Source organism: Penaeus monodon, chromosome 12 (genome assembly GCF_015228065.2).
Source record: "Penaeus monodon isolate SGIC_2016 chromosome 12, NSTDA_Pmon_1, whole genome shotgun sequence".
NCBI lineage: Eukaryota > Metazoa > Arthropoda > Malacostraca > Decapoda > Penaeidae > Penaeus > Penaeus monodon.
Window position 1 is genome coordinate 48,210,941 of NC_051397.1, and position 26,942 is coordinate 48,237,882.

At 47.7% G+C, this 26,942-nt stretch overlaps 1 protein-coding gene across 3 annotated transcripts in view; it reads left to right on the forward strand.

Moving 5' to 3' along the window:
• Window positions 1-26,942, forward strand: part of LOC119579523 — a 99,814-nt gene that overhangs the window by 31,452 nt on the left and 41,420 nt on the right. For 2 of the 3 annotated variants that reach the window (XM_037927395.1, XM_037927394.1), the window contains exon 3: window positions 25,983-26,084. Coding sequence is in view for 2 of the 3 variants with exons in the window: in XM_037927394.1 (XP_037783322.1) it covers window positions 25,983-26,084 (102 nt within the window). In the remaining variant the exon portion in view is untranslated. Of the gene's footprint in view, window positions 1-17,554; window positions 18,406-25,982; window positions 26,085-26,942 lie in introns of those variants that run through there. The other variant, XM_037927393.1, reaches the window with a different exon arrangement.

Sequence of the window (26,942 nt, forward strand, 5' to 3'; positions counted from 1 at the left end):
AGTCACGCGTTAGAGATTATTGAAGGTAAGTTGGGCCGGGAGGAGACGGCAGGGACAAGGGACAGGATCGATGGAGGAGGGAGGCGGCAGGGACGAGGAAGGGTCGCGACAGGGTCAGGGTTTTTTTCTATGGCAGGGTGAAGACAAAGGGGAAATGAGAACGCGTCTGGCGGGAGTCTGGGTGTGGCAGAGGCAGGGAAAGGGAAAGGGCGAAAGAGGAACAAGGATGGGAGAAGAAGAAAGAAGAGAGGGAGAGTCGAAGACAGAGACAGCCGAAGGGCAACGCAAAATGAAGTGATTGTCGCGAGTACGAAAGGCATGTCGAGGAGAGGGCGAGGACTCCACCCGCATATAATTACCGTAACCCTAATGACCGAACCATTCCGCGGCGAGATGACTAATTGCCAATGCCGGTATCACCAAGAGTGGTCGGGTTACGAAGGGCTAGAATGTTAATTGGTTGTTTGTATCGTCGCAAACGCGTTGTTAGGACTCGGTCGGTGATAATCTTGGTACCTATGAATGAGACAAAGGAAAGCAAATGTTTGGGGGGAAGAGGAGTGGAAGTTCGATCATTTCTCGATAACATTCCTCGAATAATTTGTGTTGTACTTAGGTATTGCTTTTATCGCATTGGAGAGAGAGTGTGGGCTTGTGTGTGTGTTTGTATGTGATTAAACGATAGAATTGTTGCGATCGGTACAAGTTCATAGATAAGCAAAACATATTGTGTGCTTGCATATAATGTACGCAATTTAACAGCTAATGCTAAGGACGCCGTAAACACTTCAAAAGTAACCACCTGTGCTTCAGTAGACTAAACGACCGACATAAAACACGAAAGGCATTCACGCTCACGTTTCATGTGAAAACGGTAATATCCCTCGGTCGCTTTCGACAACAGCAATAACAACAGCAGCGAAGCAGGCGTATCCATCATGCGGGTGATTGATAATTTGTCTCGGCCGATAATCCCAAGACGAACGTGAAGGATAATCTGAGGTCGGGTCGAGAGGTCGTGTGCATGACGCTTCATGACCACCGCCATGGCCACCGTCCGGGGAGAATTCAGAGGGTGATTTTTTTTTCTTTCTTTCTTTTTCTATTCATTTATGTCGCCGGCACGCGCCCTTAGGCGGAATGGAGGGAGGGTTGAAGGGAATGGTACTAATGTAATTAGTCTCTCTCTCTCTCTCTCTCTCTCTCTCTCTCTCTCTCTCTCTCTCTCTCTCTCTCTCTCTCTCTCTCTCTCTCTCACACACACACTCTCTCTCTCTCTCTCTCTCTCTCTCCTCTCTCTCTCCTCTCTCTCTCTCTCCTCTCTCTCTCTCTCTCTCTCTCTCTCTCCCTCTCTCTCTCTCTCTCTCTCTCTTCCCCTCTTCCTCTCTCCCTCTTCCTCTCTCCCTCTCTTCCCCTCTTCCTCTCTCCCTCTCTTCCCCCCTTCCTCCCTCCCTCTCTCCCCCCCTTCCTCTCTCCCTCTCACCCTCTTCCTCCTTCTCCCTCCTCTGTTATACCCTCTGAATTCTCATCGAAAGTATACCGTATAAAAATCCTTGCATTACCGCTTAGACAGCAAGATATTTAAAAGCTTTTAACTGCCCTGCTGTGATAAAGAAATCTTAAATGATTCAAGTGCAAGCTTTTGGAAGGATGAAGCATAGTTGTAGCGGGGATCGCTTGCGTGCCAATGTGACCCGCCGCGGAGCAAGGCCTCGGAGGTGGTCGATACGGTGGTGATATGGCGAGTGGGTTTATAGCGGGCGGACGGGCGGGCGGGTTGAGTCGGAATGGGCGTCGAAGGAGAGATAAAACAGAGGAAGAATGTTTGTCCTGTGAGTTATTGGAAGAAACTTAATATATTCCGCTTTTCTTTCTTTCTTACAAGTGGTCATATTTTTGGGTGTATTGCTCGCATTTTACTTCAGCGTACTTTATATGTTTTTATTTCCCTCATTTTTTTCTCGGAGTAGTAATGCATTGACGTCTAGCATGTGCTTATAATCTGCAACTGATGATCGATGGTTTATAAGTTAAGGGGGGGGACGAGCGTAAATGCATTTAGCAATATTCGGTCGAGACGGTAAACAAGGAGGAACAAAGACGAGGTGCTGCGCATTTGAAAAGTCAGATACCCTTTTCCGTGACCGTTAATGGAGCAGGTGGGGTTGAACAAGCACATTTCCCACCTGTGCTTGGGAAATGTCAGATGGCAAAGAGGGAGGGAAGGGGAGAGGAGAGGAAGGGGAGATTTGTATAGGCCAGGTTCAGACACAACAAGGCTGCCACGATCAATTATTCATGACGTGTTGGCTCGGGTGATCAAGGTAATTCGTGGTCAGGCAGTCATGCACTCCCGACGACAGCGATGGCGCCGCAGGTTGTGAGGGTGAACACTAAACAAGGCTCCTGGAAGTAAGTATTTGCCTTGTCTTTGTGGTTGTCTTGGAAGTGTAATGTGGAACAGGATACCATGGGATTACATCTCGAGGCTTTTGTTGCCAAGTCTCTCTCTCTCTCTCTCTCTCTCTCTCTCTCTCTCTCTCTCTCTCTCTCTCTCTCTCTCTCTCTCTCTCTCTCTCTCTCTCTCTCTCTCTCTCTGTGTGTGTGTTTGTGTGTGTGTGTGTGTGTGTGTGTGTGTGTGTGTGTGTGTGTGTGTTTAGCCGGGTTTATTGATTCAGATTTGTGCGAGCTTTGAGTTGTTCGCAAAACCCAAGTGCAGGGCGCGTTGCGTAGTGTAGTCGGGATATTGATTGTCAGTTGTTTTTATTATTTAGTTTAAGACTGCTCTTGGTGCCTCAGACGCATTCTTTTGCCTTCATGTTTGCTTCCTCTTCGGGAGTAATTTCGCGTGTGTGGTTTATTTTATGTATTTTCTTACCTGCAAAAGTTCGTTTTATTGTTTACGCTGTGGTCATTTGTTCATTTGCTGTGTTGGTCTATTCGCATATTCGCCGATTCATGGCATCCAAGGGAAACATAACCACAGCAGAAGCCGACAAGGAAATGTTTACTTACGCGATGATAAAACATCATATGTTTACCTAAGCAATTGCAAGATAAATGCATTTTTTTCTAATAGCAAGTGATACGTTACACAGAGTTCATCCGAAGTGAATAATCGATATAAGTGAAGGGCGTTGATGTTTCACCTGGCCTGCACCCTGCGGTCACAAGGCGCTGTTGTCCTGACCTGACTATTGACGCAACGTTGTGTCGTTACGGGCGAGGGGAGGCCACGATGGGCGCGAGGGGAGTTGTGAGGGGAGTGGGCGTGGGCAGGGGCGGAGGAAGGGGGAAGAGTGACAAGGAGGGCGTGCATGTGGGCGGGCGTGCGTCACTGATTGGGCGTTCATAGTTGATAGAGAAGGAACGATAATGAAAGGGCGATGTTATCCCTTTGTAACAGCCCCCGAGATTTTTTTTTTAGGATGGGGTGGAAGGGACAATGTCACGTGGCTCCAGAGAGGGGAAACAGAGGGGAGAAGTCAAGCGATCGAAAGGTAGTTAAAAAAGAAAAAGTATTTGGTTTCCATTATTGTGTATTTATAGGATTATATATATATATATATATATATATATATATATATATATATATATATATATATATATATATATCCTTCGGGATCCAAAACTAATGCCAGTGGTTTATTATGTTATTTATGCATTTAATGTTTTCAATAAAGGAGAAAATTGGAACTATTAGACTGAAATCGACATGCCTTGTGATTTGCATTTTATTTTATGGGTGATGTGACACATTCAGTGTTGTACTGTAAATGACACGACCGACGTTTCATGACACTTCGACTTTCTTTCATGACTTCGAGGAATCTGAAATCGCCGTAGAAATATGATACTGTTTTTTTTAAACAAGAAGACAGTATGCTTGTAAAGCCTAGACACCCCGTAAAGTCAGAGAACATGCGATTAAGATTGATGGAAAAAATATTCAAACAGTCACACACACACGCACGCAAACACACACACACACACACACACACACACACACACACACACACACACACACACACACACACACACACACACACACACAGAAAGAGAGAAGAGAGAGAGAGAGAGAGAGAGAGAGAGAGAGAGAGAGAGAGAGAGAGAGAGAGAGAGAGAGAGAGAGAGAGAGAGAGAGAGGGAGGGAGGGAGGGGGGGGGGCGTTACATGTCAGATGGTTTCGTGTTGAAGTTAAATTTGCATGATCCTTTGCAACTGACCGCAGACCTTGACCGTGAGGCAGAACTTGCAGTGCTGCACGCCGACTCGGATTTGCAATGCGATGCTTCGCTTCGGTACGAGACAACCAGATTTACACCTTATTTTTCTTGTTCTTTTTCCTCTCTCCCTTGAAACTTTTTCTTCTTTGTCCTTTTTTCCTCCCCTCTTTTTTTCTTCTTCTTTTCTTCTTCCTCGGCTTTTCTTCTTCTCCCCCTTTGTTCTCTCCTTTTTTATTCCTTTGTTCTCTTTTTCCTTGTTCTCAATCTTGAGGTAAAATCCATTATCTTTGGGTTTGTCGTTTTTTTTTTTTTTTTTTTTTGGCTGCCTAAATCACTTTGGTTTTGTCTTCATAAGATACGTGGGCATCGTAGTGTTTGTTATGGCTTCTTCGTTCCAGCTACAGGTTATTTTTGTGCACGCAGCCTTTTTTAAAAGTTAATTGGTTTCATACATTTTTATTACAGCAACTTCCAAAAAAAAAAATAATAATAATAATAATAATAACCAGCAAAGTAATAAGCTTTCTCTTTGTGTTTGTTTCATTTATGATATTTACTTTCTCAGGCTTCGATTAAAGCTGAAGTGACGTCACGACCGGAATCCCCAAGCGAGTGATCAGTCAAAGGCTTTAAAAGGCGTGGCTTTCGGAAGGCCTCGGCAGCGGGTAATAGTGGACGCAAGCGAGAGTCTTGTTTTACAGCGTCCCCGTAAAAGAGTTGATACGCGGTCTGAAGGTGTTAATCTCCATTCAGAGGAAATCGTGGTTGTAAATATGATTACATGAAAAGAACTTGAGATTGAGAGGATGTGTATGAAAGAAAAACAGTCAGTGAAGTTGTTATAAGAATGATATGATGGAAGGAGATATTGAAAGTATGAGTGTTGAAGCCATTTCCCCTGAATCAGGCAAGGACACCGCATATTGTGCAATTTTTAAAAGACACTTACTTCCCAGAAGGACATTATCTCCCCCCCTCTTAGTCTCCTCTCCCTCCCCCTCTCCCAATCTACTCACCTTCCTCCCACTCCCAACTTCCACTCTCCTCTCCTCTCTCCCCTCTCCCCTCTCCCCTCTCCCCTCTCCCTACCCTCTTATCCTTAGCCACGAACCTCAGTGACTCACCTAAACCTCCTGGCCACACACCAAATAAGGTGTGTAAACAAAGGGCGTCCAGGGAGGCGAGGGCGTGAGTGGGCGTGCGTGGGCGGCAGTAAAAAAAGCCTTCCGCTTTTTTTTTATGAAAGAGAGAAGACATATAGCATAGTAGATTGGAATAGCTTTTGGTTGTGCGGTGAAAAAAAACAGTCAAGATGAACTGAGACGGCAGAGAATCGGTAAATAGAAATGAAGTAGATAAAAACAAAAGACGGGGGGGGGGGGAGGAAGATAAGGACACAATAACGCGATGATGACTTCATGAATGATACAGAGGTGATATGTATAGTGAAGATGAGTCGGCTATTTTGCCACGTGGCAGTGTTTACTTGTTTATTTTGCTAAATGTTTCTGTGATTAAGTTTTCAAGCACGTATATTACAGTTATAGTTACACCTTATCCTTGTTTTTATCAATAGACATAAAGACCGATGTTGTGTCAAGGCTAAGTCGGACTTGCGCGTGGACGAAAAGCAACATAATGGGGCTTCCAACCTTTTCTAAGAGGATTGGAGACGATGCTCACCCTCTAGGAAAGTTACAAAGTGACGTCAATTCACGAGATTTTTTGAGAAATGTATATTTTTGTATTATTTTCTGTTTCTAATATACTCGGTGGGTTCTGTATGCTTCCTTTTCTGATGTCGTCGTGGCATGAGGGAGAAAATTACCCATAATGCCCGATTATGAGCTTATGTGACAGTTCTGCGGCACATGACCCAGCACGCAGGGATTTTACCAACCAGACGTCGAAAGTCCATGTAGGGGGAAGCACATTACTCATGAACCGTTTTTTCATTCCCTTTTTTCTCCCTGTTTCTCTTTTTTATGCGGCGCTGTGTTAGGGTGAGGGGAGAAAGAGCGAAGGGTGAACGTCCCTTACGCCAGGTCGCGTTGACGAGGAAACGGCGGCGTTGCGGGCCCGTTCGGAGGCTGCTCCTGCTATTGTTCTCAGGGGAGGATGTCGTAGGAACAGGAGGATGGGAGCCTATTATCATTACGAATGTGATTTATGGTACCCTATGATGTGTTTTTGTTCTTGCTGTTTTTGAGTTTGTTTGGGGATTTCTGTCGAGTACTGTTTTCAACTGACTCTCCGGAAGAGGATTTTTCTCGGGTCGCTGTGTGGCAGACGTGTTTATTTCTTTTTATTTAAGGATCAGATAACTAAAGCGCTATTAAGCTGATATTATATAAGACATCGTTGGCTCGACGAACATGAATATGCAAAACACCTTAACAAAGAGGTGATAACAATGACTGGAAGCCAGGTCAGCGTTTTCGTTTGTTTATGTTTGCTTTTATATTTATGTATATGTATTGTGCCTCTGCGTGCGCGTGTGTGCGTGTGCCTTCGTTTACCCTGTAAGGCTCTGCAGCAACCAGGAAAGGAACCCGACCGGAATGAACCTGTAACTATGGTAATGGCACACCTTCCTTATAGGTCGGCGTTGCCCCGCCGCTTGGATCGCTGCCAGCGCTGCCAGCTCCGTAATACCCATCACTGCCCACTGCAACGCTGCGGCCAGAGCCATTCCTTCCCCGGTATATGTTTGGTGACTTCATTGGCACCATCTGCGTCGCTGTGCCATTTACAAGTGCCAAGACACTGTTGTGGGCAATCTTAGCAGCGAAGGAACCCGCGTGAAAGCAACGGTAAAAGTTAAATGTATTTGTGTCCGGTTTGAATAATAAAACCGGAAATGTAAATCAATCTTTTAGCTGTATTTTAATGAACGTCGCGTTCCAGCGGCCGGATATGGTTGTATGACGTCGTATGGACGGTTCTCGGAAGGGAGGGTGACGTCACGCGTCAGACCCAGCCTGGAGGAGAGCCTGGAGCTTACCCCCCCCCCTCCTCCTCCTCCCTTTCCTCCTCCCCCTCCTCCCGCCCCACTCTCACTCCTCGCGATCCCCCCCCCCCCCCCGTCCATCCTCTCTCCCTCTTAACGCTGTGATCGCTCGTAGTCAGGCTTATGTTCGGAGAAAAATATGATGGCTCTACCGCGAATTTTGCGCACTCAGAGCACTTCCGACGGGAAATTCGGGATGCAAGGTTTGAAAAGCTTCAGTGCTGAAGCCGCGGAGAAGGAGAGTGGTGTTTTAGGAGGAAGTAGCTAGGCGAACCTGTGAGCGATTTTTCGCCTGCTAGGAAATGATCTGTGCGAGTGCAATGTCGCCCGGGTTATTTAATCTTGAGAATTTCCGATAACAGCCGACGCCGGAAGATAGCCCATAGGCAAACGCGCAACAAGGGACGCTGTTTCAACCTGACGGAGATCCTGCAGGGAAGCAGTTGCCCAGTGACGCTTCGTCGGGAATAGACGTCGAGGAAGTCTTCGGCTGCAGTGAACGGTGCGACGTTTCTCTCTCTCTCTCTCTCTCTCTCTTTCTTTCTTTCTTTCTCTCTCTCTCTCTCTCTCTCTCTCTCTCTCTCTCTCTCTCTCTCTCTCTCTCTCTCTCTCTCTCTCTCTCTCTCTCTCTCTCTCTCTCGTTTATTTATTTATTTTCCTTTATGCTGAATTTCTGTTCTTTGATGTATGTTTGTACTTTGTGCCTCGCTTCTGAACTGTCGGTCGGTTGACAGATTTATTTTGTAACGAAAAGCTCAGGCTTTTCCTGAAGGAGGTCGTCGGGCAAGTGGACAGGCAAGTAAGTGTGAGGGATGACCGAAGCAGCTCGCTCACGGCAACTCGCTGTCCTTGACGCGGCGCTCGATCGTGTCGTGAACTGCAGGTGTGTCGTAAGGTAGCTTGCCCCACCACCAGCGCCTGCTTCGCCCCCTCCTTCCGACTCCCTCTCCCACCCCAACCCATCTCTTCTCATCCCCTTTTCGCCGTCGTCGTCCCCTGCTTCTCCCCGTTTTATCCCCCTCCTCTTCCTCCTTTTCTTTCTCTTTCAATTATTCCTCTTCTTCCCTTCTCCAACCAATTACTTTTCTTCCTCTTCCTCCTGTTCCTTCTCCTATTCCTCCTCCTCCGCCTGTTCCTCCTCATCTTCCTCCTCCTCTTCCTCTTATCCTCCTCCTCCTCCTCCTCCTCATCTTCCTCCTCCTCTTCCTCCTCTTTTTCCTCTTCCTCCTATCCTCCTTCTCCTCCTCCTCTTCCTCCTCCTCTTCCTCGCTGCTGAATGAGGCCCCATTTGCCCGGCGGAGTGGAGCGGTACTTTAACCACGGAGATGCGAGGCAATCCATCCATCTCTGCAATGGATGCTCTTGCCTCGACCCTTCCATCGCAGACACACCTCGACCCGCCGACGTTTCTCATCCAGGCGATGTCACCGGGTCATCTAATTAAGTTTTTTTTTTCTTTTCTTTTCTTTTTTCTGTTATCTCCGCGTGGATGATTCCCCCGAGTGATCATTCCGCCAAGCAGCACCGTGTGACGATGACCCTTGTGGATTTGATGGGTCGGGTGGAGGGGGTAGGGGGCAGGAAGGCTGGAGGGAAGCCGACTTTCTCAGGTGGGGTGACGTTCGGGGCAAAAAAAAAAAAAAAAGAAAAATACATCAAGTGTGATTTCTCAATACAGCAGCTCAGTCCGACATCGCCGAGGTCTCTCTGATTCGACTCCCTGTTACAACTGTTACGCTAACACTGTAGCAGTTACTGTATTCATTGATCTCGCCGGCACATTGTACTGTTGTGATAACCGCTGTACACCATCTTCCTCAATTGGTTCCGGCGCCAACGTTGTTGTTATAACCGCCATCATCCTAATTGATTCCAATACATAACGTTGTGATAACAATAATACTTTATGACCGCGTGAAGCTTTGGTTTGTTATTGTTATTTTATCACTTCCGTGCTATAGTTCTATAGCCATACCTGTAGCCACAATGATATTTGGATTTTTATTTAGTCGGCAGATAAGTTTACTGATTTTTCCCGCTTATCAGAATTATGCGTTGATACGAATGCCACTAGATTATCGTACTTGCGCCGCCATCTCCGTTCGTGATGCAGATGCTGTAATCACTACTGTGGCAACAATAAATTTTAGTTTTTGTTTATCTTTGAGGAGCAGTTGCAGTAGTCATTTGCATCACATGGTAATTTTCCCGTGTTTTATACCTGGCTGTGTCATCTCTGGACAAAAAGATGAAATTATTTCGAGTTTATAAATGGTAGAGAGGAAGGAAATGGGTGGTTCTCGTTGCGTGTGACATGACGTGCGTAGTGCCATGTGGAGTGAGCCGAAGGGGACAATGACTCTGGATAATCTGGAGCGGCGAATCTTCCAATTATAGATAAAAAAAGGACAAAACACACCCGGACGTAGAGTTGCGTTGTCCTTTATGAGTGGGAATGTTTTCCTGGTCTTTCCGGGACGTTTCCCTGTGTTCAGGTCTTTGCACATCTTCGAGGGTTGGAGAGATCTTCCTGAAGTTTTTGAAATTATACCTTGTCGCCCGAACGTGGGAGACGCCATTATTACTTGTAGATAATATTTCATTTAGCATTTATTACATTACCACGGTGGGTGATTACCATTATTGCAAAGATGAGAGAGAAAGAGAAAGAGAGAGGGAGGGGGGAGACAAGAACGAAAGCATTCCAGCCTGCTCGGGACATTCACGATTTGTCAGCTTGCCGATGGATAGCTATTTGTATATTCGCTAATGGGCACGTTGTCCGGGAAATTGGATTTTGATGAGGGTCCCCTTGCCTTGTTGTCGACCATCTGTTTTAGGGCTGGACGAGGAAGCGACGGCGGCGCGGTGCGGGCTTACTTTTCCTTGCGGTGGCGAGAGAGAGGGGGAGGGGAGGGAAGGCGAAGGGGAAAGGAGGGGAAGGAAAGGGAAGGGAAGGGAGGGGGAGGGGAAGGGGAGAGAGAGAGAGAGAGAGAGAGAGAGAGAGAGAGAGAGAGAGAGAGAGAGAGAGAGAGAGAGAGAGAGAGAGAGAGGAGCGCGCGGGCGGCTTCTCACGCCCTCGAGCTGAGACAGCCTCGTTAACGCTGCGGTCACGGGAATGCGAAGCTCGAGAGAAAGAGAGAGAGGTAAAAAAAAAAAAGAAGCAATGAAAGAAAACGCCTTTCATCTTGATCTGAAAGTTGCCTGGGCACGGCTCCCTTCGCTTTGCAGTCGTCCCGAGGGCGCGGTGCCGTGTGTATGACCTCCCTCGGGGTAAGGAAGCGACCACTGGGTCAGCCTGGGTCAGGAGGGCGTAGCGGAGGTGGAGCGTCGCTGGCTGACACAGGTGACGGGCGTGGGCGATCGCAGCCTCGGGCCTTGTCCTGGCGGCGCTCACTGACGGAGGCTGGGACGAGGGAACCCTTCGTCATTGTTATTTTATCTCTTATGCCGGCAGCCTAGAATCAGTATATGTTTTCTCGCATGCTTCTTTATTATTTGGTAAAGTGATGGAGTCATATGCATGTGTGTGTGTGTGTGTGTGTGTGTGTGTGTGTGTGTGTGTGTGTGTGTGTCTGTGTCTGTGTGTGCATATTTTTCTTTTCATTTCTTTTCTTTTCCTTTTTTAACATTCTCATTCGTTTTCTTCCATTCATTCTTTATTCTCATTCTCGTTCATTTCCTTTGTTTTTTTTTCCCTCGCTCATACTCATCCCATCTTGGACTGATCATGATCTCGGAGACAGTAGAGGAAATGAGAAGCGGATCTCTCGTTGCCTAAATAGCGTGCATGATTGCCAATTCTGCCGATTACCTCTCTTTTCTAATCAATTGGATGCATGCCAGAAAGTGACATGCACTCGGCCGAGGTCTCAGGAGATGACTGTCGCATCTCGGCTGATTAACTGTTCCGAAGAGGTTGAAATAAAAGTGTTGTGTCGACTAACCCAGTTTTGGGAGCCGCCACAACAACACCAGTCACTTGTCCGGAAAAAAAAGGAAAAAAAAAAATCGGGTTTCTTTTTTTCTCTGCCGATGTCCAAATCGATTCTGTCCATTTTCAGCTTCACTGAACATGTGTGCAAAGTCGAAACTCTCCTTCTTCAAGAGTTTCCCAAGAAAACTCTTGAAATATGCAAAGAGAAGCGCTGCTTTCGTGATTCCTTTAAACGCCAGACTCCAGCTTATTACCCTGGAGGTGCTTTGAGGTAAACATAAACGCGAGAAGAAAGTGATTCCTACGGGAGTTGTGGGGGGGTGGGAATCTGTGTGGGAGGGGAGGGGAGACGGAGTGTGGGAGAGATATCAGTGAGGGGGAATGCTGGGGTAGGAAGGAAGAGAAGGGGAATGGGAGGGAAGAGAAGAGGGGATGGGGAGGGAGGAAAGCTGGAGCGGGTGAGCCACTTTCCCAGCGCGACGTCCTGCTCGGGGAAGCGTGATAATGGCCCGTGATAGAATCTCATTCGGTTGATAATTACCGCGTTAGGATCTCGGGCCTCGTAATTAAGGCCTTGTATAATCAAATTAAGACGTAGTACACATCACTTGCGCGATAATGAATTGACTTTAAGAGGCAGTGAGAACGGCGGAGGCGAAGAAAGTACACAAGCTTCCCCCCCCTCCCCTTCTCTCTCTCTCTCTCTCTCTCTCTCTCTCTCTCTCTCTCTCTCTCTCTCTCTCTCTCTCTCTCTCTCTCTCTCTCTCTCTCTCTCTCTCTCTCTCTCTCTCTCTCTCCTCTCTCTCTCTCTCTCTGTTAAGTGGAGGCCAACGAGGCAGCTATCTTCACATGCACGTCACGCACGCACTATCGCAGTTGACCAAGGTGATTAGATTAAGTGAGGGTTTAACATGTCGTATAATGAACGACCGTCCGTCAGTTAATGCTTTTATAATGGCACTGGATGAAGAACAAAGCTCAATCGCCGGCCATGAGCTGTGTGTGAAGCAACGATCTCGGGGTCGTGCACTCGATCGAACAATTATTTTTAGTGTTTATCTCTCTCCCTTCCCCCTCTTCCTTGCCTCTCCTTCCTCCTAGTTCGCCGTTCCTAGCTCTCACATTCTGCAACTCGGCAGATTCTTCGGATTATTGCTATTTATACAGCGCATGGCATAGGAGAGGATGGATAAAACATGCAGTTCTTCGGTATGTTGGAAGTAGCGTGTATCAGTCAGTAATGATAGTGCGGTGTACTTGCGTCAGGGCGTGGCGCTCCAGCTGTCACTGCATGCGGATTGGATGATGAGAGGACGTACTTGATTATCGGTTTGCTGGACGTGGATTGGGGCGAGGTGGATGTGCGTGTGTGTGGTTTTTATTATTATTATTATTATTATTATTATTATTATTATTATTATTATTTGAACGATTTATTCAAAATATGTATATAGGTACATAGGGAGAGATGAGCGATTTAGTGTGTGTATGTGTATGTGCACTGGCTGTTGGATCTGGTCCACGTGTGTGCATGTGCGTGTAAGTGTGTATGTGAATATTCAGATATGTTTGTGTGCATGGAGCATCTGAACTCCCCAATAATATTTCTGCTTTGGTGATTATCACTGTTCTCGTTAGGCAATCAAACAAAAAACCAAGCCTACACGTTAACAAACCCGTAATCTCCTCGCGTAGTATGACCTGGACGCGCTCGGCTGCCAGTGACCCGGGAGTGTGGGCGGAGGTGTCTGGCGGGCATGAATGACCCAGGTGTTTGTGGGCGGGGTATGGCGAACCGCGTTGTTTTTGCGTCGCGCCCCGTTATGTGTGCGAGACCTCCTCTCCCCTCTCCCGCGATCCCAGCATCGCCAGGGTTATTGCCGCGCGGGACACCGAGGGCAAGGAGGCCCCAGCTCTGTGGCGCCCCGTAACAAGGGGAGGCGTATCCTGGAGAAAGGTCCACGTGAGAGCTCTGTTACACAATATAGATTTTTGGGAGGTATGTGTGCGTGGCGGAAGTGCTGCCTTACTCATTCACGACTCACGTGACTCACCCGCTCTGGATAGGCCGCCGCTTGCCTCGAGCTGCCTCTCTCGGGTACGCCCGCGCCGGGAAGCCGTTATTGTTAAACAGTCAGATGAATTACGTAGGTTCCACACGATAGGAGTCGAGTTTGAAGACTTTGGTCGCGGTCGCTGGAGAGAATGATAAATTCCTTTTTGAACGCAAGCTACATTATATAAAAAAAAAATCGTTTAGAGTAAAAGTTCTAATTAATACGCCGGTTTGCAAAGAGAAAGGGAAAGACAGAGGCAAAGACAGAGACGGAGAGAGAGGAGGAAGGGAGAGAGAGATTGAAAGGACGAGAGAGCAAAGAGACAGAAACGGAGAGGGGGAGACGGTCATTGCACTAATCATATTTCAGGGCATGTTGGGAGGGTTTAAGGAAGGGAGGAGGGTGACGGGAGTGTGCCCAGGGGAGGGGTGGGAGTCTCCCTTCCCGACCGCCAACCCAGGAGAAAGTAAAATTTCTTCTAGCAACACATTGGAAAGTTATTTGTCACCCAACACCACTTAGTGAGGATGAGGAACATAAATTCTGAAGAAGCCTCAGTATCAAGACGCCAATTGCACATCTTCCTTAATAGAATTATTCATATTCATTCATGCCTTTTTTAGCATAAAGTACAGAGGGTTTACTCATCATCTCATCGCAATAGAAATGGGAATGGAACACCGGCGAGATTGTTATCGCAAATGCATAATGAATTCAATATCCACATTAATTGGCGAGTGGTATTGTCATGCAGAACGCTCGCTTGGGAGAGCATTTTTACGTCAAGCAGCGTCATTGTCATGCAAAGCACCGCGTCAGTCAGTGTTGATTTTTTCGTAATAAAAGTGGCCCCAGTGACACTTCGTTGGGTATGCCGTCCTTGAAATAATATATCAATGAAAAATAGAAGTAGAGAGTTGAAAGTGACATAAGGGAATTGAAATTGATGGCGACTTAGAAAGGAAAATAAAACAAATACGAATCAGACAGTAGATAAAACTTAGCAAACATCAAACGGCGATAAACCCCTGCGGAATATACCTGGTTAGTTTTTAATTTAAAAAATGAATAATTTCCAATAGAATAAGATTAGAGAGGGGTCGCCGTGAATACACAACTGCCTCCTCAGTTGACCGGCCAACGGAATCATTACTTGCCAGGTCTGTGCCGCTGCTGACTCTCCGATGTGCTTTTGATGTATGAAGTAACTTGGACCTGGTGGGCAGGGAGGGGGGGAGGAAAGGGGAAGGAGGCCCTGGCTGTGGGGATGAGGTGGTCGGATTGCGAGTTGTAGGGTGAAGAGCGGAAGGGAGGGGAGAGTGTTTCTCTCTCTCTCTCTCTCTCTCTCTCTCTCTCTCTCTCTCTCTCTCTCTCTCTCTCTCTCTCTCTCTCTCTCTCTCTCTCCTGTGGTCGTAGAAAAGACGATCGGAGGGTAATGTGGTAGTGTAGTCGTTATAGATGGTTTGTGTTGCGGCGATGTATCTCGTGCATGGTGGGGAGGGGGTGTCGTGCGGTGTGTTGGCAGGCGCCGTCGTGCATGACTAACAACACTGCTCGCTCCAACCTCGACATTCTCTGGCATTGCAAAATGTTGTGATATGTTGGCGACGATATTAGGCAAAGATGACCTTGGATGCAGATTTATAAGGTGATGCTCGTGAAGAATATGATTTAATGTTTTTTCTTATGGTGTATGTGTGTGTAAAAGCAATACTAAATTCGATTTGAATGTCGAGGTGTTGGAAATAATCGTTGTACTTACGTTGCATGTACTTCCATACATATGTGTGTTTATGATATATATGTGTATGCGTGGGTGTGTATTTATGTATGTATTTATGTACCTGCGCCACTATGCTTATGCAAACAAGGAGGCACACACACACACACACACGCACACACACACACACACACACACACACACACACACACACACACACACACACACACACACACACACACACACACACACACACACACACACACCGCTCATTTATATATACATACTTTACACGGTGTAAATAAACTTGATTCTCGCGAATGTCCCCCTTCTATCCGGAGTCACATGACGATCCCGGCGACGTCCCATCGCTAATGACACGAACAGATTCGCTTCGACGTCAAGGAGCGCGTAACACGGCGTCCCTCCCAGCTGTGACAGATTCCCAGGCAAGTGTGGCGTTGGGCTGCTGTGGTGGAGGCGGCTGACGAGGCGCCCCGGCGGGTCCTGAACTAGGTCACATGAATCATTCCCGGGTATACACGGGTCAGCCTCTCACCCCGGACTTGCCAAGGGTTGGCTAAGGACACCGTGTACGGCCGGCCGCCCGAGCATTATTTTGCTTGTTTTTGGGCTTTTTTGAAATACCTCTCTCTCTCTCTCTCTCTCTCTCTCTCTCTCTCTCTCTCTCTCTCTCTCTCTCTCTCTCTCTCTCTCTCTCTCTCTCTCTCTCTCTCTTCTCTCTCTTTTACTTCCTGTGTGTCTATCTATCAACCTGTTGCTCACCTGTGTTTGGGCCTAATTAGCTTCTCGTTTTCCCATCTAACTCTATTAATGTATTCTTTGGTAGATCTTCTTCACTTATTCTCCCGCACTTGAATACCTATTAGATAACCTAATAATATGAGGAACGAAAAGTAGTTTCGGATGTACAAAGCGCCAAAAAGAACGCGAGAATCCAGATGCACACATATGCCTGGTCTCGAGGCCAATCGGCTTCCACGCAGCGCATTTAACCCTCGCACCTGACGAAACGAGGAAGGAGCAATGCCACGGCCGCGCTTTTGGGAATGAAGAGAAAGGGTAGAGGTCGTGTATCTAGTTGTCTAATCTAATGTTATTGCTATGATGTTTAATTCGGGGGGCTGGCAATATGATTAATTTCGATTTGTTTTAAAAGTTGATTTTCTTCGTCTTTGTATTTCTCCCTCTGCACTTTTATTTCCCTATAGAATGATGTTGTGACAGGTCAGCGAGCTCTTGTGAATTTTATACCAGCGAAACTTCCTGCAAGAGTACTGGCAGGTGTGAGAGAAACGACAGAGGAAAAGGTCATGGAAACAAGCAGAGGACAGGTCATCCCCTTAAGGCGTGAAGGTCTTGGAAAATCGTGCCACATATCCTGGGGAGTTTCTTGAAGTTTTCGCCTGTCTGTCAGTATGGTCACACGTAAACAGGCCGGGCAGGTCGTCCGCTTTCCACCAACCCATCGAACACCCTTCACACCTCGTAAAACCTCTGAATGACAGCTGTCGGAAGAGAGAGAGAGAGAGAGAGAGAGAGAGAGAGGTAGAAAAAAGGTCACGGAAACAGGATGGAAGTGAGGAAGGAAGGAAGCAGCGGGAGGAAGAGGGAAAAAAATGGGAGAATCACCAAACGAGGAAATTACACGGAACAAAAGGAGAAGCAGTGTTGGAAATTAGGGTTATGTTCAACAGCGTATTGTGAATTCCCGAAGAGAAAAGGTCTGGCAAGGTCGGGCCGGTGGTGGAAGGTCGACATCGGGTGGCAGGATGTCCCCCTGGGCCTCCTGGCGACGCTGGACACTCGCTGATATTGTCGGACGCAGCGGCTGGCGACACGACCATGTTTTTTGTTTTTATGTAAACTATGTTGATTCAGGAGGGGGGGGCGGTCGCGTGAGTTTGATGGCTTTGCTGATCGGGATTCATAGAGGAGTTTGCGAATGAGCCCGCAAATCCGTTATATGCTGTTGAGGCGCTCCGATTGACCCTGGCCTAGGCGTAATGAATGGCGGTTCGATGTTTTCGTTTCAAGTCCAGTGAGCTTCTGGAAATGGGTGGTTCCGCTCGGCGCCCAGCTCAGGTGAAAGGAAAGCCCGACGTCCGCTGAGCGAGAGCAGAGGACGTGGTCGTGCGCCTTTCGATGGGATGAAACCATTCCGGCTCTTTATTCGTTCGAAAAAAAAGCCTTTTGGTTGTTGGGAAGGCTTTCGGTTGTATGTCTTTGTGGTGCCGAATGTCTGATGAGAGGATGGCTGTTTGTGACGTGATTCAGGAACCTTGAGGCTCCCGGGGACCAGCCACAGGTCTTGCCGCATCACTGACCCCCACGGTCTTGCCACTTCCCGTCACATGGCGATATTTTCCTCTTTTTCATAAACATTTTATATTTCAATATCTGAAAGTAATATGTACTTAGTATCTCCCAACCCCCGTGAGCATCCTTCCAGCCTGCAAGACCAGGGAGAAGAAGGAGGCGTTGCAAAAGCGAGAGGAGAGCCTGCGGAGCGAGCGAGGCGGGCCGCCCCCTCCTCACTCCAGGTCCCGAGCGCAGCGGTGCTCAGTGCGTCCCGAGGCGCCGTAGGGGAGGCAGGCGGTCCAGGCACCCCCACTCCTGCTCTTGTCGCGTTGTGTCACGTGTCCTCGTGCGTTGCGTCTTTGTGGAAGCAATCCTCCTTTTCACCTGAGTGTTGCAAGAGGGGGTTGCAAGTGAAGCGACGCACGTTTACGTGTGTGTTTGTGTTAGTGTGATAATGATGATGTGGCTGAAGGCCTACTGGAGGCCCTACGTGAGTGTCAGCCGCTGAGGCGTGCGAGGAAAAGATGCTATCTTATCTCATCCCTGTGATGAACTCTGCACGTCGCTAGCATGCTTCACCATCCGGAGTCTGTGTCAAAATGTCGTAACGGACATATTTATTGTTTTTAAAAGATATACCTTTAAATAAAGAGCTTTAAATGCATACCAAAGAGAGAAGAAGATCCTACCCAGGTGGCACAAGACGTTGCCAAGACTGTGATGGCGCTCCTAGAAGAGATCGGTGCCGAGGCAGGCGTGTGAAGGGTGGAGTGGCCAGTGGCACCATGCATCGGGGCAATGGTGCCTCCAGGGCGAGGGACAGTGGTGCCTCTAGGGCGAGAGACAGTGGTGCCATGTACAGGGACTATGGCACCACCGTAACGCGGGAAGGTCCCAGATACAGGGACGTCGGCACGACCATGCACCGCGAAAGACGCCCCAATCGCAGGGATAACGGGGCACGGATGCAGCAGTCCAGCAGCATCAGGTATCAAGAGGAAGGCGGCACCATACAGCGGGAGAGTGGCACTATACAAGACAAGCCTGTGGCAGGATGGTGCTCCAACTCGGAGCTGCTGTGCCGTGTGGTTACTGCGTACCTGGCTGTGATGCTGGGATGGGCGTTGCCACAGGTGAGTAGCGTTAACAAGTTTAAGTGTAAAGGAAAGGCATAGATCAGCGGGCGAGCAGGTGGAGGGGGTGGGTACGGGGTACCTGTAAGGGCAGAGGCAAGTTAGACCGTTACGCCAAGGTGACTGATTTTGCAATGCTCGTAAATTAAAACTATAAAAAAACAAATATGCAAGTGTTTATAAACCTGCAGAGTTAGGGCGATCTCGCACGTAATAACTGTGTTTTGATATCATAATTGTAAAATCAAGATTCTTGCTAGCTTGGCTCCAAGAGCAGCCTGCCCGTACACGCGCACCTCCAACAGGCTGGCCTTGTCTTAAAACAAGAATGATTGACCCGATGCGACACCCGGCTTTCACAGGATACCCGCGCTCGCCGCAGCGGTGGTGACCTGTGCTGCTGCAAGTGTTGACCTGGATCGCGAGCGGGGAAGGCGGGTCCAGGCTTTATATGGGGAGCGAGAGAGCCCTCGCATGAATGTGGGCCGGGCTGGTTTGGCTCCTGACGGTGACACAGGGAGCAGCATTTACTGGCTGCCGCGCTGCATACCTGACCCAGGATCTGGCAGGTCTCCTGGCGACGCCCACGCGCCCCTCGCTCGAGACCCAAATGTTAGTTGTCACTCCTCTTTCACTCGGAGAAACCAGCTTTACGTGAATTTGATTGTAAAAAGAACAGAAGAATTCACCTCTTGCCAAAATAGAAAGTTGGGTCCAGAAAACGGTCATTCCGCTCACTCGGAAAGCTGTATTGTTTGACGTTGCACTCGAAGCCAGGGTTACACGCGTCACGATCTCACTTAGGCGCCTTTGCGGAGAGCGTTCCCCAAAAGGCAGGCGATAGTCGGGCAGTTGATGCAACGCCTTAATCAACTGGGAAGGATCTTGCCATGTCAACATGCAGGGGACGGCGCGGAGTAGCCGTTATTCGCGGTAGTAATTACGCCGTCTCTAGGGGGACGCTGCCTTCGTATGGATCGCATAGTTTTCTCACAAGGAGGATAATCGCCAGTGCGGTCGGATAAAACCCCGTCCTTGACGTGCGGTAAGGGATGGCGTGGGCAGGACACACGTTCTCCGCAAGGCTGTCTGACCGCCATAAAAACAAGACTATGTGATGAGCGCTTAACATCTTGCTGAAGCTACTGCGCGTGATAGTATGAGAGGGAAGGATCATCTGTCATTAAGAAGAGGTGACAATTAAGTGGTTGCATGCTTGTTGACTTTATTCGTTACAAAGAATCTCCTTGGGAAGATGACGAAGACCTCCGCTCGCATGAGTCAACATGCATTTTTTCTTTGGAATTTGAGGAGAGTATTTAAGCAAATGCGTTTATTTAGGACTCGGGGAAATTCGAAGAGAACGTGAAGAGGCAGTTCATTGTGTACAGAAGTCAGTATGACGCGCGGGAGAACCACGCGCAAGTTGCTCTCTCATTCTTATATCCACACGATCATCAAATTCTCAAGAGTTTTTCCTCTCTCGTTCCGTTTTTTTCTGCTGCGACTCCTTCGCGGTGTGTGTACAGTACCGCACATAAGGATCTCTCTTGCAAGACAGGCATTTCCGAGCGACAGGTAGAGCCAGCCCGCGGTGCCGTAGACGAGTGGCGTAACACCCGGCGCCGAAACAGCCACTCTGACCACACCGAGATTTCTCAAGGGAAAGGATTATTATCATTACGGCGCTAGTTCTCGCTCAGATGTCTCGACACACAAACCCATGTCGCTGACGCCGCGTCCCCATAGTCCTGCGTTCGTTGATTAGACGACCAAAGCGCTCACAAGGCGGACGGAGGAAAAGCAAGGCGACCCTTCCAATTACCTTCACACTGCGCCGGAGTTTCCCCGAAAGACGGCGGCTCTCGTAGGCAAATCTCACTTACGGCGGCGTTTAGAAAGTTGGCCACGTACCGATGGCCATACAAATTGCCGGGATTCATTATATATCTTGCAATTATAATCAATGCCGCCACGCTCTGTACACAACGGACGGATGTGGCGCACTGGTATTTGCATCGATACTGATGTGGAATTCTGTTGTGTGTGTGTGTGTGTGTGTGTTCGTGCTTGCGTGTGTGCTTGTGTGTGTGTGTGTGTGTGTGTGTGTGTGTGCTTGTGTGTGTGCTTGTGTGCGTACGTGCGTGCTTGTATGCCCCTCTCTCTCTCTCTCTCTCTCTCTCTCTCTCTCTCTCTCTCTCTCTCTCTCTCTCTCTCTCTCTCTCTCTCTCTCTCTCTCTCTCTCTCTCTCTCTCTCTCTCTCTCTCTTTGTGTGTGCGCGTGAGCGTGTGTGTGTGTCCGTCCGTCCGTTCGTGTATCCGTGGATTTGTTTGAAGAGAGGGAGAGAGAGAGAGAGAAAGAGAGAGAGTATCCGTGGATTTGTTTGAAGAGAGGGAGAGAGAGAGAGAGAAAGAGAGAGAGTTTGTGTGTGTGTGTGTGTGTGTGTGTGTGTGTGTGTGTGTGTGTGTGTATGTGTGTGTGAGTGACCAAGAGTAGCTGAACAAGGAATTTCCTTAAGCACCATGTTTCGACATATTGTTGAAGGATCTTTTCTGTGTATGTGAAGGATTTCAGGGTTATCAGTATGTCGACATGTATTTACGATTATCATCATAATGACATTAGTGTTACCGAGGCATTTATCCGCCATCAATAGCATTACAGGGAGGTATTCTTCCTTTGCTTTCTCTTTTACACTTCACACAGTTAGAGTGTGATAAATAACGTACGAGCTTGTATCTAGAAAAATAAAAAACAAACCTTTCACCAGTCACGTTCTATTTTTATGAAAAATCAGCCTTTGATTATTTACCTACATCAATCTAACCTACTTTGAGGAGAGAGAAAAAAAATTGATATCAGGTTTTCTCTTCTTCTTTTTTAATGAAATGGACATAGTGAAGGAAGCAAAGGTCGACAAACTAGGGAACGAGGAAGGGCTTTAAGAGTTCAAGGGTCAACACACTAGAAATGACTAGCGATTAGGCTAGTTAGGGACTCCCCTAGGGACCCAGCCTGACATACTAGGGCAGGCTGGGTTGATGGGTATGGCCGTTACCTTTTCTTATCTCGGGATTTATGTTGGTCGTCGAGCGAGAAGGTAATCTGCGCTATTATGGAAGGGAGAGGGGAGGTTATCCTGCCTCTAAATAGCGTGTAATAATTCCCTTATTTGTGCTCCTGCGTCTCTCTCTCTCTCTCTCTCTCTCTCTCTCTCTCTCTCTCTCTCTCTCTCTCTCTCTCTCTCTCTCTCTCTCTCTTTCTCTCTTTCTCTTTCCCTTTCCCTCTCTTCCTCCGTTCTTCTCTTTTCCCTCCCTCCTCTCCCTCCCCTTCCCTCCATGTCTTTCCCAATACGGCTTATTTCCTATTCACGACAAATACCACCGCTAATACTCTCGACAGCCAGACCTGCCTACAGTTAGGCTATCTATCTCTCACTCTTTTTTTCTTCATCTTGTCCTTCCCACACGAAAGGTCATCCGGAAAAGAGAGAGAGAGAGAGAGAGAGAGAGAGATGGTGTGTGTGTGTCTGTGTCTATGGGTTTGTGTGTGTGTGTCTGTGGGTTTGTCTGTGTGTGTGTGTGTGTGTGTGTGTGTGTGTGTGTGTGTGTGTGTGTGTGTGTGTGTATGTCTGTGTGTGTGTGTGTGTGTGGCGATGACGTAGTAGTATAAGAGATGGCCTGACTTACGGGCATGGCAAGGGTATGGCTCTAGCAGCTGTTGCCACAACCCTCTCCGCCCTCGTGTCTTTCGTCGCCACGGTCTTACGTCATTCATTCAGAATGTATGAAGTTGATTTACCCCCCCCCCCTCTCTCTCTCTCTCTCTCTCTCTCTCTCTCTCTCTCTCTCTCTCTCTCTCTCTCTCTCTCTCTCTCTCTCTCTCTCTCTCTCTCTCTCTCTCTCTCTCTCTCTCTTTCTCTCTTTCTTTCTCTCTCTCTTTCTCTCCCTCCCCCTCTCCTCCTTCCATCCGTCACTGCCCGTCCTTTCCCTCTCGCCCTCCCTCCCTCCCCCCCTACCTCTCTCTTTTTGACTCGCAGAGATTGGCGAAAAGCTTGAACGACGTTCAGCAAATGTTTGTTGCCAGGGTTTGCATAACAAACAGGCGGGGCGGAACAGAAAGACCTCGTGCGCACGAGAGAAAGACCGAAGGGATCTCGCAAGAATAGCCATATGATTGTAGGGACGACGGGGTGGGGGGGGGGGTCAGCGAGCGAGGAAGTATGTGTGTGAATCAGGTTGGTAAATTGCATGACTTACTGGAATCTCTCCTGAATGAGGGGACCGGAAGTCCTGCTCGTCCTGCGCTCTCTCTCTCTCTCTCTCTCTCTCTCTCTCTCTCTCTCTCTCTCTCTCTCTCTCTCTCTCTCTCTCTCTCTCTCTCTCTCTCTCTCTCTCTCTCTCTCTCTCTCTCTCTCTCTCTCTCTCTCTCTCTCTCTCTCTCTCTCTCTCTCTCTCGGTAGGTTTCTAGAGTTTATTATATTTTTGTATTATGTATTATGTGTACTTTTATTCAGACTTTTAACATGTTTTATTTTGGTCATAATTACTAATCACAGACGGGAGGAAAAAGATGGTTAAGGTGAAAGCAAACTCATCCAAGTGAATAAAAGATAGCGAGGTGCACTTTCACAGGAAACGAAAGAATGCGAGGCACGTCAGGCGCAAGGACATGCTCATCTGGCGTGTGATTTTTTATATAATAATAAGAATAGCAAAGAGTGTTAACACAATGTTTCTCGGATTGGAGCCACTTTGTCAGCGGCAGAGACAGCTTAAGGAGCTCGATGATTCTGTCAAAGTGGTGTTTTGAATGATCCCATGAACAGCAATTTATGTCGTGTTTTTTCATGTTCCCACAATGAAATTCTTTCCCAGGGTCGCATATTCTTGGAAACATCGCTTGTTTTCTCGCTCTTCCAATGCGGATCATTTCTGCCAAGCACATTGAAATTCCCAGAGAGTGACTGGCCTCCGGAGCCAGAGCATCCCCGGGAAGAGGATTCACGAGGGGCGTCTTGGCAGTGGGTTTTTGCTCCTGCTCGTGCTCACTCGTCGCCAATGTCACGCCAGTTTGGTCCTCTTTATTCGTCGCGGATCCCACGGAAGTCAGCGGAGCGTTCGGCCGACGCCTGTATTTGAGGGAGGGTGTTTCGTCATTGTCGATCGGGAGGCGCCCTGTCCTGACGCGCTAATGCTGACTTTCATGCGCCACGGAGGGCGTCATGAGCGTAGGGTGACTCGCAGGTGAAGTTGGTGCGACGGCAGCAAGACTTGCACGGAGCCTCCTCCTGGCAGGATGGAAGGAGGCGGCGTCGCGTGCCTGACCGGAGGCGGTGGTCGAAGGCGTTGCTGCCGGTCCACGTGTCAATCAGCGTTAGTGACTGCCATCGGCTGGCACTATAAGCCCGGTAATCGGACTGATGGAGCGGACGCGGCCGGTTTAGGGTGTGGATTGGAACCGGAGGGATGGGGCGCGGGGGACGACGCCCGCGAAACCATATTTGGTCGAACCTGCATGGGTCACCCGCCACCCCATCGCTGCCCTAAGGCCCCTCCCCCTAGTACAGGTCACAGGGGACAGGGCTCTTATATTATCATCATACTTTCCTGTGGCACGCCTCCACGCTTAGTATTCCAAGCATATAGCGAGCAAAGCCGAAAATTATTCTGTTATCGTCGCAAAACATTGGTTGCACATGCGCCCTGAGCGCCCACGGCAACGCGGCCCAAAAGGTCTGCGTATCCTGAGGAGATCTCTTGATGAAGCAATAAACACAAGTTCTGGGATTATTCCTTAAGGGTGTAGATTTAGGAGTGCGCCCATATCTGCCGCACCCAAAATGGGCGTTGGAATGAGGGCGGATTTATGTCCTGGGCGCACCCTTGGGTTGCTCGCACGCCCACACCTCTGTGGCAAGGGTGGGGAGGGAGGGAGGAGGCGCCAGGAGAGTGTCAAGTAAGATTTCTCTTAAATAACTTCTTGGAGGTATTCAGATTTCAGATTTTATGCTTATTTGTTTTGTATATTACTTTTTTTCTTTTTCTTTTTTTCTTGTTTTTTCTTAGTATGTGAGTGTGTGTGTGTGCGTGCGTGCATGTGCGTGCATTAGCATACAGGTAATCATTACCTTCGCTGTTAATATAAATGATTGTGACGGTTTGCGTGTTGGGTTCAGTGCATGTCATGGCGAAGGCGCTCGTGATTGTGCAATATTACATACGACACTGAAGGTTGACAAGATGATAGTGCACCTCGTACTGTTGGCGACTATATTGTGCAAAAAAGGTGAAGATTTTCTTTTTTCTTTTTTAATCATATCATCGTGAGGATCTTGATTGTGATAGTGCCTCTGACCCTTCCCTTCCTCCCTTCTTTCCCATCCCCGCCTCCTATTCCTCCTCCTCCTCCTGCTCCTCCTCCTCCTCCTCCTCCTTCTCCTGACCCTGATTACTAGTGCAGACGACGGGCCAGATCCGCCCACGCCCGTGTTGCTGCTACTTGCCAACCACCCAGACAAGTATTCGTCTGCATATGCTAAAACATTCTTCTCGGTATGCCTGATATAACATTCATCCGGAGGTCTACATATAAGCGGAATTATAGCACACCTCACCTTTTGCTGTTTTATTTTCTTATTTTTACGCACACAAACCCATAATCAAGTGCCGTTTGGCAAACACCACAGCCACGATGTCAACCACATCATCGACGCTAACCCTACGTATGCAAGCCACAAACCACTAACGCAGTACTATGTCAGTCAACCTGCCACACGTGCATTTGCGGGGTGGGGGAGAGGGTGACGCCCGGTGTGGGGGCTGTGATGGTTTCAGCACACCCGCAACCATTCCCTTCACGCCCGCCCGCCCACACCCATTACATCACCAGCATATTATCCACGCCTACTTGTGATGCCATGCATTAAGTTCAAATATGTTCTCTAGCCACGGAGTTTAATCCCCTGTACATAATGGGTATGTCAATTTCCGTAATTATTTTTGTAGTAGGCCGTGAAATGGATATAATGAAGTTTATCAATGATAGATTAACGTTTGTTTAAGTTTCCTTTGTCCAGTTATAGTTGTTCCTGTTTTTTATATATCTTTATTTTAAACATTTTGTCTGCTCTTCTAAAACTCACATTTGGATATTTGTGGAAGCGAATGGCCGTCTGTGCGTATAATTGGAAATGTAAAATTATATGGGTTTGTTTAATAACTGTATTAGCATTTACGTTTTTACCCTTAGGATGGAGTTTTTGTACTCTATGCAAACAGGAAAGCCATTTGAATAACGGATTAGTAATGAATATAGTAATAGTATATCATGTTTTTGATAGTTGGTGCTTGGTACTCCTAACGGATTTCTTAGAATTACTGTTATATTTTATAAAGTAAATGAAGTTTTATGAAGTAAATAATTTCATTATTATTATTATTATTGATTAATATTATTATTATTATTATTATTATTATTATATATTGCTATTGTAGTAGATGTAACAACAGTAGTATATTTTTTTAACGTCTATTTTTCTACATCCTAACTAACGGAGATTAATTGTTGCGTTGCAGCTTGTAAGGCGAGGCGAGGAGGAGGAGAGCGAACTCGAAAGGATACAAGACCTCTTCCCCCATGACGACCTCCGCCTGCACGAGCGAGACCCAGTCACTCAGGTAGGTCATTCGGCAGGAGGTCATTCAACTTCTCTCTCGGGATTGGGTCATCTGGGTCGCCCCCTTGGCAGCCGGGCGATCGACGGGGGACTTGTTTTGCCTTTTCTCTCTCGTCTTGGCTTGCTTTGTTCCTTAGCTTGTTTGTTTTCAGTTTTGGAATCGGTTTGATGTTGTTTTGTTTTTCTTTTTGGGTATGCGCCTCCTTTTCCTCCGTTATCATATCGTCACTTACTCCAAAACCCTCGTTTCTTTTCTAACATCGTCCCCTGCTCCTATTCCTCCCCTTCCTCCTCGTCTTCCTCCTCTTCCTCTTCTTCATTCTCTTCTTATTTGTTGTTATCCTCTTTCTCCTCTTCCTCATCTTCTTCGTCATTTTCCTCCTCTTCCTCTTCCTTTCCCATCACCACCATCGTCACCTATTTTTTCCCCCTTCTTCCTGTTCCTCAATGTTCCCTCCAAGCTCTCCTGAGATTACTGACGGCGCCCTTTTCTTTTTTTGTTCTTTTTCTCTCGCGTACTGTCACTTCTTATTCAGTTATGTGTTGGATTTCATGTCTTTTTAACATACGCGATGGTAATTAAGATGTCCCGATTGTCCCGTCTCGACGAGTTTGTCTCCCCCTCTGCATGCCTTAGACGTCGGGACGCGACCGGGTGTTTCGAACAGGCAGCCGGCAAAAACATGCTGACGTTACGCATTTTTGTTTTTATTGAGCGATGGAAAAACTGACGTGACAAGTAGCGTAAAGCAGGGCGGATGTTAGCTCGTCAGCACGTCTTACGGCGGATTCAGCAGGTTCCTAAGTCAACTGTATTCCTTAGAATATGCTTGGTGGGCGAATTGCTGCTGGGTGTGAT